Source organism: Ascidia mentula, chromosome 6 (assembly GCF_947561715.1).
Source record: "Ascidia mentula chromosome 6, kaAscMent1.1, whole genome shotgun sequence".
NCBI lineage: Eukaryota > Metazoa > Chordata > Ascidiacea > Phlebobranchia > Ascidiidae > Ascidia > Ascidia mentula.
Genome location: NC_138571.1, coordinates 2612225 through 2627092, shown reverse-complemented (window position 1 = coordinate 2627092; position 14868 = coordinate 2612225). Strand labels below are relative to the sequence as shown.

Genomic DNA, 14868 nt, shown 5'->3' with positions numbered 1-14868 from the left:
TTTGCTTTTCGTCATGTGCGAAATGCGACATAAAAGTTGCTTTAACACTGGGTTCAGAGCCAGTTCATAATGAAACAATTCAATTAATCTCGATATCAACAAAATGTGTCTGAAGACAGTCCTTAGACGACCCAAAACCGCAAAGTAATGCCAGCACCAAAATATCTATAACATAGATAACATACATTAATGCTACCAACAAAAAGCTAATTTTTCTGGTCTACACTTAGTTCTGTATTTTGTTTTTAAACAGATTCAATTATTCTTTCAGTAGTTGGGCACCGAGGTTGCTTGGTAAAGTGGTTAACGACGTGTTTAACTGTAGTACAAATGTTCAAGCGATGCTACATTAAACCATTGTCTAACAGGGAAGTAAAAAACAGCTGAAGAGCCGAATTGCTGTAATAAGTCAAAATCTTGTATTTTAAAATCGCTTTAAGTTCTTTTACATTTACAACAGCTTTTGTGACGGTTTGGCTAGTTATCTCGACTGTCTGTACGCAAAATATAGAAAAAAAACAACAAACTTCGACTTTTTAAGACTCTGACAAACAACGGTTTTCGCAGAGTGATTTATTGTGTCATTGCATTCAAAGAAACTCATTAGTTTACATGCTGACCTATACGCAATGACAATGAAGGTCATGGCCTCTTATTGATTAAAAAACCAAGAAAATTTGAAAGAATTAGTGGGATTTGTATTAGCTACTGTCGTGGAGCTGGAAAACATGAATACTGTTCAGACGATTTTGAAGTTCACCGATAATGTGTAGCACATTAATGGCAAAGCAATTATCTCGCTTATGTAATTGAGTAAACAGGCAAGTGTTCTTTGCAAATGCCATCCTTGATTTTGAGGCTTTGGAAGTTCAGCTCACTGCCTTCAAGTTTGTTTCATACAGATTTGTCACGCAAACATTGGCATAGTAGGTTCAGTAACACAATGTCAAGGCAAGATGTATTTCCAAACGGTGGTGGACTGTTTCACTCACTGGCCAGAGGTAAAATTCGCCCCATTTTGTAATGGCCGCATTGAGCGTGTACCGCAGCGTGCTGCCACCTTGCATGATGTCAAATCAGCCCTCGAATTCCCGATGTTATTTCGCGATCCTTAAATAAATATTATCTCGGTTAGGCTAACATCCCAATCGCGACTGACGAAAAACGGTCCGACGCGGAATGTGTGAAATGGACGGCGCCGGCGCAGCCCTTTTAGCCAAAAGCGTTTTGGGCGAGTTCGTGGTATTCAGTGCTGCGGTAAATCTAGCTTCGCCATTCGGTTTCACGGAAATTTTCACGGAAAGGGAAATTCATGAAACGCGTACACAACGAGCGTCATCGCCAAGAGACGTTTTCTACGATTCGTTGCATCGTCCAGCGCACAATGGTAACGACATCACGCTACCATGCAGACACCAACGCAACGATATCGATCACACCTACGTCATAACCGGGGTGCACTGAACACAATGTTATCTGCACATCATAACGTTGCTAATCGCTGGAGGCGACATCTGAAGACCTACGATCGCTCAACTCTATACCAACGCTCGTTGAACACACATACGTCACCAGCGGTGACTTGGTCGAATACCCACAACCATAATTGCTTGTACATCTGGACAATAAGTGGGATCAAACAACAATGTTTTACCTCAACAACTTCTTTGAATTAATCGGAATTGCTCTTCTGGCACTTAGTTTCTAAAGTGTTCATTGGAAACCAACGTTTCGTCTGCCACCCGGCGAGACTTCTTCAGGGTAGTTTACATGCCGGATCTCGCCGGATGTTAGACGAAACGTTGGTTTCCAATAAACACTTTAGAAACTAAGTGCCAGAAGAGCAATTCCGATTAATTAGTATGCCTGGCAACAAAAATAGCAGTAACTTCTTTAAAGATTGTAACAAAAGAGGAGAGTTATTGTTGCCCTTTTCAATATAGTTTATCGCTTCTAATGGTTTAAATCGAACTTCGCACAATAACGCACGTCACTTTTCGTTGTGTACTTTGCAGTTTATTGGACAATTCTTAAAACTGGTCTTAGTGACATCTTTAATCATTTTACCAGAGATGCTTTTTCTATCTGACCTTTCCTGTACCTCCTATTTTTGTAAACCGATCAAATTAAATTGTGGCAAACCAGTTGTTCATGCACTAAAACATATACAGCGTTTCAAAAGGAGTTGCCTGCCGGTTAGGAATAGTAGAATATTAACTAGAAGGCTCTGCCCTGGAACGTAACGACTTTAACAAGGCGAAATGTTAGAGTCTGGCAAACACAATCTACCTGTTCCCGTTTTAAAGGTCGGTAAATGCGAATTTATTGCTACGAATCTTGATTTATGATCGTGTAGTTGCGTAGTGCGTTTTTTTGGTTACTAATAACAGGACCCAATACAAGACGGAAGAAAGTCTTCTGTATCGTTTCACCATCTAAGTATGTCACCAACTTTGAACTGAAAGTTTGTTTATATGAAATATTTGATATCGAAAGCAACGAGCATACGCGAATACTGTTTCTGAAGACACAAAAACTGCACAATAATCTCAACACCAACGTATCTGTAACATAGATATCATACGTGACAGAGCCCACCCCATTAAATTCGCATCTTGCAAATGACTGAAAAGCAAACAAAGTATTAGGCAAGCAGAACGTCAAATCAATAGAGTACACCCACGCTCCGTGACTTTATGGTGGGTGGACATGACGCTCAAAAGAAGTAATTGACGACCAAAGGGTGTTTGGACAACTTGCTGCCACTCTATGGCAGACAGGGAGTGTGGATGCCAACGTTAACGTAGTTGGTCCAGTAACTCAATGTCAAAGGAAGGTGTATTACTTGTGGGGGCAGACACTCGCTGACCAGTGGTAATTCCATACCATCAACCAGATAATTCAAATTCACCACACAACTTCCTATCATCCATAAGCCAATGGTTTAGTGAATAGGTTTCATCGTCACCTTAAAAGTGCGATGTTGTGGTAAGTACCCTCTATTGTCCCTTTAGGTAAAACGCCTTGCACTAGAGTTAGGGCTGTTTTAGCCTGCTAAAGCATGAAATTACTGACTGCACAATTTTGCATGGGGTTTTGCAGTTAGCAAAGATTATTTAGTAAACTGCTTATGTGAAAAGGATTGAAGTAAACGTTGCCTGCCTTGTGTCTCCATATTGGCACTTGCTAAGAATAAAATTAGACATATTAATTGGAAGATTGAATTATTTTAAAACCAAGAAAAAGACATTGCCAAATTTTAACCCCAAGCCTCAGGCCTTTAAGGATCAAGGTTCAAAAACTGTAAATTGAGGTTCACTAAGGAATTCTACGCCTGAGCTAGTTAGGCGCCACGTACTGCGTACATCGTTGCTGACTCAGCACTACCCATAAGGAGGATTGACAAACGCATTAAGCTGTGATGGTTTATGGCATAATATTGGCCAAGCCTCAACGCCAGGTACTGCAACTATTCAATGTTTGTCATGTTAAATGCTGTTGACATTTAAATTATTAGCATGTTAATAAAGTTCTGAAGATTGTAAGAAAACAAAAGAGATATTCAAACTAATTTCATCTACCACCTTTACCGCCTAGCATGTTGGTGTGTTTTGTCTCTAAAACACAATCAGTTTTAACTCGAAATGTTTTTTACCTTTATATGTGTTTTGGGGAAAAATTAACAGTTATTAAATTGGGGAAAACCCTGTTTTGAACACGGTGGTACAAACTAGTGATGGACCGAAACAGCATTTTTTTTATTCGGTCGAAACCGAATATTCGGCAAAAGTTGCCGAATAAATTCGGCCGAATAAACCGAAACTAATTTTGGTATCCATCTCTTTAAACGCAATAAACTTTAACAAAACATCTGCTGGATTGAATCTCATCCTATATCATACAGCTTTTTATTGGCACTGAAAGAACAACCTCGACTGCTGTACCAAATGCTTAAAGTTGATTTTAATCATGTCGGGGACAATAAACAAACAAAACGAACACATTAGAACAGTTTAAACAATAATTCTCACCTTCACTAAACTTTGCGTATCAGCGTTGCATACAGTGAAAAATTTCTGAATATTTATAAAAACCTTAGTTTCGGCGGAATAAATTCGGCAAACCGAACTTTCGGTGCATCCCTAGTACAAACATTTTGAATTGGGGTGATGGTGACATCTTTGGTAGGCTAAACTTTAATCCATTCGGTCCGCAATACAACATTCTATTTGAATAAGGTACTAGCCTTGATATTTGAATAAGGCTGCTTATAACCTGAATTTACAACGAAATGTCACCACATACTCTTACATAGCTCAATTCCAACAAACTAACAGTTAACTGCAAAAAAAACACATTCATGCTCTTCGCAAACAGCAAAAAGACAAGAAAAAAGAGACAATTGTCAAGATGATCTCGTTTCATTCGGGATTTTTAATTTGACAGAAAACAATAATTGAAAAAACGGTTGATAAACAACTCGTACATCTATGTATTTGACCTTTGGGCAAGACAGAAGTGATAAGTTGAGCAAACCAGAAATTGATGTCAGCTTTCTAAATAAGGTAGTGGAAATATCTCGTGTGTGTAATACTGCGTATTAGTTATCAACGTAGTTGCACTGCTAGTAAGGACTCGGTAACCTGTGACGTATGAGTTACACCTCCCACTCAGCTACGTAGGATGTTTTGCGTAACAAGTGTGTTCAATTGCAAAATAACTACATATGTGTGATTCCATAAGTTTAGACAATACTCATCTTGAAATATGTGTCGTTGGTGATAAACAAGCCTAAAACAACATCTATGTACAAGCCAAAAAACGTCGGGGTTAATTGTTGTTTGCATATCGATGTATGTCTTGACCTGTCACTGAATTAAAAGGTAAATATACGTTTGATATCATCGGAGCTCAAGAAAGCAACGTTAAATCTCAGCTCAGAAGTGTTATTTATCTGTACTCTATGATCAATTTAGAATCATTCACATTTGATTTGCCGCAATCAAATTCAGACGATTGAAATGTGACGTAAAAAGTTTGAGAACCACTGGGACACACAGCCTCGCTTGCATCCCTTATTTGGAAATATCTCTAATACTGTATATCACGTAACACATTGCGATGGTGGAGAGAATAGCATCACCTGTGACGTACGGGAAGTAATACCTCCTCCCTTGTACGTAGCATGTTGAGTAAAAGATGTGCAATTCCAACGCAACTACGTAATTTTGATTGCACATGATTGTGCGATAAAACTGCGGACATGTTCTTACAAAGTAATTAAAAGAGATTTATATTTGTGAAGATCTTTTGTTACCTGCAACATTCTTTATATTAGGTAGTAGAAAACAGGTAGTCTGGAAAGTTATGTGTAAGCTCAGATATTTATTGATGGCTTCTTACAAACCATATATTAAAATTACAGTTTTCGTCAGAAATTGGCCTCGTTAAAATCTGTAAAAGACACGTTTGGAATGTGTCGATGGCAGTTATTATTCATAAAATGTTGGTTTCCTAAATGTTCTATGCTGTTAATTATATTAGATGTCTACGTGGTACAATAAAAATATTAACTGAAGCAAAACAATTTTCTGTACACATGTGCAAGGAGAGGAAGAGTTTAGGAACATAGCTAACGGTTTTGTACATCTTTAATATGAACAGAATAGCCCATACAATGCTGGAAAACTTCATGTAGACGTTTCGATTGTTTTCTACAACCATTATCAATACTAATGAATGCGGATCGGCAAAAATGTTACGATCCGCCTTCATTTGTATTGATAATGGTTGTAGAAAACAATCGAAACGTCTACATGAAGTTTTCCGGCACTGTGTGGGCTATTCTGTTCATAATAAGGAAGAGTTTAGTTGCGCACTCGTTTTGTTGTGTTTTGTGACGACGCGGTGTTGTTGGATATAGCATAATACAAAAATTCAAAGCTGCAAACAAGGTGTGTATACACGCACTGTTTCGACCTGTGAGGTCTCATCAGTGCAGCTGTTGACTGTGGCACTGCGCTAGCTTCTACACTAGCGGGCACACTAATTTATACTTTGTGGGACCTTTTGGTCAACGTCGATCCGTTGGGTATTCTTCCTAGCACTATCGGTTACCAAGTTTGGGCATCCACTGTGGTTCGTCTCTGTTGTTTGGTACCCCGTATAGGGTGCCCAAGGTTTTTTAACTTATTGACTACCACGAGTTAATCAACTTATTAACTAATTCTTTATTTATAACAAAATGTGTCCTACACCACCCTATTTTATCATCACATTCGTTTCATATATGATTAGTGAGGAACCAAACGCAATCAATTGTGACGTCACTATCTGTCATCAAGGGAGGAGGTGAATCTGGTTGGTCGTATCGTTGTTGTATTGTAACACGTAGCACAAAGAGGCGATGCTGTTGTAAATGTAAAATGGAGAAAGTACAAGGTTTATATGCGACATTAAGAAACACACCTACTTCTACCTATTACCGGTTCTGCGTAAGGAAAATTTACAATGCAAGGCACAAGCAAAAATAACACGGGTATAATAGTAATGTAATTTTTTATCATAACGTCAACGTATTTTTTTGCTTGTTATCACAGTTTGCCGTTTACATTTGTGCAAATGATATGAAAGTACGCAACAGATTTTTAAAATATTTCGGCATTTAGAATTCACAATTAACAACATTTGCAAATCATAAAAAAATGTAATGTAGGGTTACAAAATTAAAACTTTTTGTTTTGCAATTTTTGATAATTATAATTGTCGAACCACTTTTTCCATGTTGTTCTACGGCTTTTTTTATGCCAAAGCTTCATTAACACCTATTGAAGTTTGTGTTATTTTGTTCATCCCATGACCAACGATTGCAAACTCTGAAGGCCCCCATTTCTGTAGTTCTGAATTTCTATGGAAGAAACCTTCTTCAATGGGAAATACCCTTGTCAAAATTTTGCGTATCCGAGCCAAATCATGAGTAAACAATGCAACGGACAAAAAATTTAAGGTTGAATGCGCACAGATGCACGGCGATTTTGGGCTTACTTTGCGAAGTTTTAGGATGGTTTTCGGGGTTTTCAGGTAATCCATGGTGGTGAGTGTTGTTAAAACTGTGATAAAGCAACAGAATATTAAAGAGGATTTTGTGCAAAACCTTTTCCAATCGTGATTTTGTATTTGTCAAAGCTACCTACAAACTGTGGTCAAAATTGTTTGTTGGTCCACTACTTTAGTCGCTTACCAGGACACCAACACCCTGTTAACAATGCAATTAGGATTGGTTGTCTTCAGGGGTTTATGACTGCCAACCCAACCATCGCCAAGTTATTTGGATACAAATTGAATATTATAATTAAATAAATAATTTTATTAATCTGTTTTTGTCTTAAAATTTATTCACACTGGGGTGGAACATTCAAAAATGGTCTGTCAGGCCTACTCTGTATCTATTGTAAGATATTGAATATACTTTTATTTAAACGTAGAGATTTTAATATGTAAAATGTAGGTTAATCTGGAAATTGACACAAACTGTATTGTTATACAAAAACGGATCCAAATTTTTGCAAATAAAATCAAACAGAAGATCTTGGACAAAAAAGAACAAAATGGCAATGGACGGTCCAAAAGGTTTTTCACAGAACCAGAAAATACTTACAAAAAAAAGGTAGTTTTTTTTATTTTTAGTAAAACCCGTAACGCAGGTATATTAACTACTGCATGGATTTGGTTACTATTAAGTAATTGTGCGGTATATTGTTTTCGAGTGCTGTTTACACGCTCCTCTGGATATGACATATTATTTCCATAATTTGCTTTGCTGAGCTTCAATAAAAATAATTTGCTTTTTTATTCCTCAAATTTAACATTGAAAGGCTTCATGTTGATGTGTTTTTGGCTGAGATGGATCTCAGTTATTGTGCTGAGTATTTTTCCAAAAGTTAAGTTGAAATTCGCCAAAACATTTGTGCTGCCTCACCTGCACATTTCGGTGACAAGTCCAAGTAAAATAACAATAAAATTTTAGAGCAAGGTTGGCCACTAAAAACAGAAATGTTTAATTGATCAAACTTTTCAGAAGAAGCTCAAAGAGATTGACATTTGAACTTCCCATGGAAATTTCGAGGGGGAATAAAAGAGCAGTACTTGAAGGTTGTAGGATGGCACAAGAAAATAACGATGATGACATAACTGCATCAGTAGCTTCCTCACTTCCTTGTTGGCTCAATCTGCGCCGATGTGATCTCACTGTGGATGATATTAAAAACCTCTCCTATGTGATTGAAAGAAGAAAAAATCCGGTATTTTTTTCTAGTGAATAAACTGTATGTTTAATTTTGTCATAAATTTTTTGATTTGTTATTTTTTTAGTTGACTGAACTTGATTTAAGTGGCAATGAGGTAGGAGATATTGGAGCAAAGGCATTGGCTCGTTGCATTCAGAATGTTGAAGAAATTGACCTGGGTGATTGTAAAATAGGCAATGATGGTGTGGAAATTCTCTCAGAAAAGATAGAAGTTTTACAAAAACCTGTAAGATATAAATTAGAAGTCATTGTAAATTGTGACGCAAAATTCAAAACGTTGTTTTACAGCTGTTTATTACCAAAAAAGTAAAGGAAAACGTGACTCGTCGGGGTAACCAATAGTGCGTTGTTTGTTGTTTTATTCAGATGAGGAAACTCGATCTCTTGGGTAACAAGATAGGAGATAGAGGAGCAGCTGCATTGGCTCGTTGCATTCACAACATTGAAGAACTTGGTCTCAGGGATTGTAACATAGGAGATGATGGAGTGAAAATTCTCTCACAAACGACAAAAAATTTACAAAATCCAGTAAGATAAAATTCAGAAGCCAAGTAACGTGTTAAACAATTAGTCGTGGTACAATTTTTTTTTACCAGTATAAGCAAACATAAAAACTAATGTTTCGGCCCTAGAATTTTGTAAAAATGTTCCGTTTTCGGTACACAGGAAAAGTGATTGTTATACTTACTTAAATTTTTACTGATGCTGCCAGGCATATTTTATTGCTTAATACTGCTCTTCTGGCAAACTTTATTGTATTTACGTTTCTCGACGTTTCGGCTATTATGCAACAACCTTCATCAGGAGGAAGTATCTAAGTTTAGCACAGTGGACAATATGAGGCACATAAACAAAAACGCTACAAAAGAAAGAAGAAGTGAAACAACGAAAAAGCGATAAGGGCGAACACACCTGCACAGTATACTTATCAATAACCGCACGGTTTTATCACGGTTTTTGGAATGCGTAATGTCTATCGGCATAATTTTTCTTTTTTTTCTCTCGCAAGTGTCGGTACACTGGTGGAAACAGAGTTTGTTTCTTTTCATTGAGTGATGACGCATGCGTATTGATGTTTAACGACTCTAAAAACATCCTCTTGTACCTGTCGGACTCGCGTTCCAAAATGATCGTTCTCGTAAAGTCCACCGCATGTCCTGATTCGGCCGCATGTTGGGAAACAGCCGATTTTTCCTCATGGTTTCTCACGTCCCTTTGGTGCTCTTTTAACTTTGTATTTAGCGCACGGCCAGTTTCACCAATGTATACGCCGCTGCAACCACCACAGGGATTACTATAGACCACACCCCTCGTGTCGAGCTTGTTGTATACTGTGCAGGTGTGTTCGCCCTTATCGCTTTTTCGTTGTTTCACTTCTTCTTTCTTTTGTAGCGTTTTTGTTTATGTGCCTCAAATTGTCCACTGTGCTAAACTTAGATACCTCCTCCTGATGAAGGCTGTTGCATAATAGCCGAAACGTCGAGAAACGTAAATACAATAAAGTTTGCCAGAAGAGCAGTATTAAGAAATAAGTTATACTTACTTGTTATTTCATTTAGATAAGAAAACTGGATCTATCCAGGAACAGGATAGGAGATATTGGAGCTGCTGCATTGGCTGGTTGCATTCACAACATTGAAGAACTTGAACTTTGGAGCTGTAACATAGGAGATCTTGGTGTGGAAATTCTGTCAGAGAACATTAAAGACTTGCAAAAATCTGTAAGATAGAATTAATAATTTTCTTGCTATCAATGTTAGTAACAAAGTTTTGTGTAAGTAAATTTATTTAGATGAATAAACTTGACATGTGCCAAACAAAACAGGGGATTTTGGAGCGGCGGCTTTGACCTGTAACTTTCACAAGAATGAAAGCGTTAATTTAGTAGCACATCTAGCTATGCACGCATGTTTCTGAACATAAATTAACGCACAAATTAAATTAGCTTTTCTGCAGAACTCCAACAGCTTTTTAGCATCCGGCTCGATGAAAACCCGTTTTTAGACACCTTATTTAATTTCCTACTGTGTTATTCGTTTGCGCTTTAGACACATAGTGATTTATATAAAACATGTATTTATTACAAAAAAAATAGCGTTTACAATGGAATGTGTTCTTTTGTTTAGATAAAAAATCTGGATCTATATGGCAACAATTTGACGGATGAAAGTGCTGAGTCACTGGCTGAATGTTTGCACAAAATTAAGTGGTTGTCTGTCAGTTGTAAGAACTTTACACAGACGGGGATGGATATCATCAATTCCAAGGTGAAACATTGCATGTGTTTGTTAACAACACAATAGTAATCTGATTTCCTTAGAATTAACTTTTGTTTTAGATCCAAATTTCTTGCCTCTGTAGCGAGGTTTAAAACGACAACTGGGGCATAACTATTAATATGGTGACAACTATACTTTTCAGAAACACGAAGAGTACGAAGAAATCAAAACAATGTCGTCAGTTATCGGTGTGGAAGGTGGCAAACTTGAAATGATGGGTTGTGTTGTTGATATACCTCCCAATGCACTGGATGCAGATGTAAAAGTTTGGACAAGAAGTTACGACGGACACATTAGGCCCAGTGTAAGTTGTCTGTGATATGATCACTGCAATTTAAGTCAGAAAACACTTTCCAACTTTTTTTCTTTTGCAAGATATTGCCTACCGGTTGCAATTAGGTTTCATAACAAACACTCCCACAAAATTTTAATTTACCTTCTGATAATCAAAAACTTTAATTATTACATCATTTTCATGACAAGCACATTTGGTAAATGCAAAAACAAGTGTTCTGTTCTAATGCTATCACCATATCTACGGAAGTAAACAAGATGACAAAATTAGATAAACTATGAATGTAACCTAAACACGCATATTTTGTAGAAACGTATAGAAATAGTTTTCTGTTTGCTAGGTTTACAAAAGCAAGATGTCATTTCTTCACTTTTAACAATTTTGAACAAAGGGTTTTAATTTCACAGAAGGAAATTACTCCATTGTTGTATTGTGGACCAAGTGGGTTGAAGTTCACCAAAGAAGTCTCCATCACTTTATCAACACGATTTTTGTGTGAATATCTTCATCAACCAGTTGTGGTAAGTTTAAAAATTCACTTCGTGACCTTTACGCGGTGTTTTCACATAACTTAGCAAAATAAAAATGTGCAAATAAGTTCCAATAGCGCAGTAATATTTCATGCAATGGCATGATTGGCAGGATCTCCCCACTGCGCAGGTCCTTGCGTGGCGATCACTATCGTATCACGATCATCAGGTTTGCAGGCTTGGCAGCCCAGGCATTGCAGCCTAGCTGGATCAGCCACTTTTTCCTGACAAGTCGGAGCAAGATTTGTAAAATCAAGCTCCTGGTGAGGTTTGAACTCACGACTCTGGGCTAACCAGGCCCAACGCTCTACCAACTGAGCTGCAGGAGCTCAGTGGTTTCACGGGGTATATTGTGGCCAAGGTACACTGGTGCGCAAGCGCACAACTTGTCAGGCAACCTTCACATATACGTAGGGGATCTCTACCACCGTATCAGATAACGCAGTAATATTTCATGCAATGGCATGATTGGGAGGATCGTCCCACTGCGCATGTCCTTGCGTTTTCTGAAAAAGTGGCTGATCCAGCTAGGCTGCAATGCCTGGGCTGTCAAGCCTACAAACCTAAGTTCCAATAGTTTACATTTTTATATTTAACCTTTGGATTTATTGAGTTTTACAACCATATTCCGGAATAAAAATAATTGAATTTCATCTTGCATTTGTACAGTAAACAAAGTATTAATTTGTATTATGGAGTAAATAATTTGTCATTGTTGTGTAGAAACTTGAATGAAATTATGTAGCACTAAACAGTTTAACAAAATATGCAGGTTGAAACAAGTCAAGATGGTGATACATGGAAAGATTTTCAAACTCTATCTTATAATGGAGGGAGGGAGATTACATTTAAAGTAACTAACTTTACTTGGTAAGCGTAACATTTTTCTGCTTGTTATGTTTGACATTATTGTAGTTACAAAAACGCTTGAATTTGTTTTGAAACACGTATTATCGTTCTCACAGGTATCGTGTGATCTACGAACAAACTTGGTTGAAGGAAAAAATGGTCTTCGGTGGATTTTCTAAAAGTGAAAATTTCGACTCTGTTGAAAGACTTTGGAGATTTGTCATCTGTGACAACGGAGTTAACAATCAGACTGAAGTAAACTTCAAACAGTTACTCAGTTTCAAGTTGAGGTGCTACACCAAAAGACTTTTCTGCTTTCAATTGTTAAAATTAATGCATTGCAGAATTGACATGGGATATTAATTAGGCTATCGATATTTTAATTCCCGCTTAAAATCTTACGATATTAAATTCCTGCCTAAAAATTAACAAACATTGCAGAAAGGTCCACAACATAGAATTAAAATCCTATGAAAATTTCTATTTTTCCATCAAATAATAAACTATTAAAAAAGGATACTTTAACATGTAATGTCTGACTTTTAGGTATTTTTCATTTAAAAAAATCAGAAAAGGGCCACTCGCTAATTGTCTTCAGTATGTACGACAGTATAAACAAATAAGCTTATAGTTTGGTTGTAATTTATGAAAACCACAGTAGACATACCTGATGAACTACCAATCCAACAAGACGCTTATAAACAAAAGTGATTGATGTTCTCAATGTTTTTTTTACCAGATCTGATCAAAATAAGGCAATTCTCAAACTTGAAAGTAAAAGTGGTCGAGTTTCATTTGATGATAATCAAATAGAATTAGAGAGAACATTTTCAAGTAATTGGGTACAACATGAGGTTTTGTTCAAGTTTACTTCACACAATGGTTATGAAATGGTTGATATTAAATTGGATTTCAATGGAGAGTTGTACAAAACTAACTTTGGTATAAAAGTTGTATCAGAAGACACGCAAGAAAAGAAAGTAAGTTCAAACAAATACCTTTGCACCAACAATTGTAAGATTTGATTTATTATATTATGATTTAACTGTGTGTATTTTAATTTGCAGAAAGAAACAAGACAGCAAGTATCAAAAACTTCACAGAGAGCAAGTATGACAAAGGACTAAGAGTGGGACTCAGATTTTAAGTTTTATATTTGTGTTTTTTAGATACTAAATTTACTGGCTGTACATTAAATGAACCACACTTCAACATAGCAGGAGGCTCAGTTAATAAAACAAACACTCAACAACCGACGTCCAATTCATCAGCAGGCATGACTGAATAGTATTTAATTTTATTGAAATTTCCCCTTTATAATAATTGTTCAGCAGAACACAATTTAAACATATAGTTAAAAAAATATTATAATTTGAGTTGGTTTTTAGATGCTGGACCTTCATGCAGTAAAGATTATTAGCTTCATCTTTCAATCCTTGTAAGGTTGTAAGTTATCTTTATACAATTTGACTTTTATCTAAAGCTAGGTATTATTTCTTGCAGGACACTGCAATATAAGATGTTGAACACTTCTTTTATTTGGATGCATCAAATATACGTCAACAACAAACTTTTTTATTAATTTGCGTGCTTTTTTTGTCTTTAAACTTGTTTTGATGCAGTTATACATATTCCATAATTACCTGAATGTTTTCCAAATTTCTTTGATTTTTTCACTAGACACATTTAATCATGTTTATTTTATTTGTTGCTTAGTTATGCAATGTTCTCAAGTATTGGAGTAAATAAACCTTTACATCAATTTCCGCAATATTTTTATTGTTTCAGAAATCATTTTTATTATTAGGGTATGTAAGACTTCTGTAAATATTACCTTCTGTGAAGATGAATCTATTTATTATCATTTTTTTGTTATCAAATTTATTTTTTATTATCAATATTATCATTATTTCATGTTGGCAATTCTAAATATCAAGTGAAAATACATTGGTATGCAACAAGATATTTTTGTCTTTCTTCCCTTTTATCGTTTTACAAGAAATTAGAACTATAAGCCTTCAGTTTTCCGTTGTCGTTATCGTTATAAGGACTAATGCGGTAGACTAACTGGTGGCGTTTATGCAAGGACACTATTGTCGACACAAAGGCTATAGCATCTTATTTACCAACCCGTATGCGTGGCTACACCTTGTCGTTACGTAAACACGTTAAAAGACATGTCCATTTTGCGAGTCACTCAAGTAAAAGAGGAACCGAAGCTTTAATGGAAATTTTTGGGTCATCAAGCATTAATTTTCTTTTTGCAATTTCGTAAAATGAAAATTGACAGTAAAATATCAAGCAGCCGATTGCCTGGCAAGCAGCCGATTGCCTTCAAGTTTGTTTCAAACATATTTGTCGCGCCAACATTGACATAGTAGGTTTAGTACCTCAATGTCAAGGCAAGATGTATTTCCTAACGGTGGTAGAATCTACTATAGGACATCACATTGTGATATTCCAGCCCATATGTCTTCCGATCAACTTATGGGCTGCTATCAACCAACTTTTGGGAATTCAACTTTCACAACTTCCTATCACCCACAAGCAAGTGGATTAAAAAAGAGATTTTATCGTCACCTCAATCGTCTGTATCGTTTGTATTTAAA

The 14868-nt window shown here is 36.4% G+C and overlaps 1 protein-coding gene across 3 annotated transcripts; it reads left to right on the top strand.

The window, feature by feature from the left end:
- Positions 1 to 7491: 7491 nt before the first annotated feature.
- On the top strand, positions 7492 to 14021 carry LOC145906480 (uncharacterized). 3 transcript variants are annotated; one of them, XM_082993903.1, is made up of 15 exons: positions 7492 to 7666; positions 8081 to 8300; positions 8371 to 8532; positions 8673 to 8834; positions 9866 to 10027; positions 10433 to 10573; positions 10728 to 10889; positions 11288 to 11401; positions 12183 to 12280; positions 12376 to 12549; positions 12999 to 13239; positions 13327 to 13369; positions 13429 to 13533; positions 13648 to 13702; positions 13763 to 14021. In XM_082993903.1, the coding sequence occupies exons 1-14, from the start codon at positions 7608 to 7610 to the stop codon at positions 13677 to 13679; spliced, it is 1875 nt and encodes a 624-aa protein (XP_082850029.1). In that variant the 5' UTR covers positions 7492 to 7607; the 3' UTR covers positions 13680 to 13702; positions 13763 to 14021. The 3 variants fall into 3 exon arrangements, with proteins under 3 accessions (XP_082850029.1, XP_082850028.1, XP_082850027.1); XM_082993902.1 differs by having other exon boundaries at positions 8078 to 8300; positions 13648 to 13697; XM_082993901.1 differs by having other exon boundaries at positions 8078 to 8300.
- Positions 14022 to 14868: the final 847 nt, after the last annotated feature.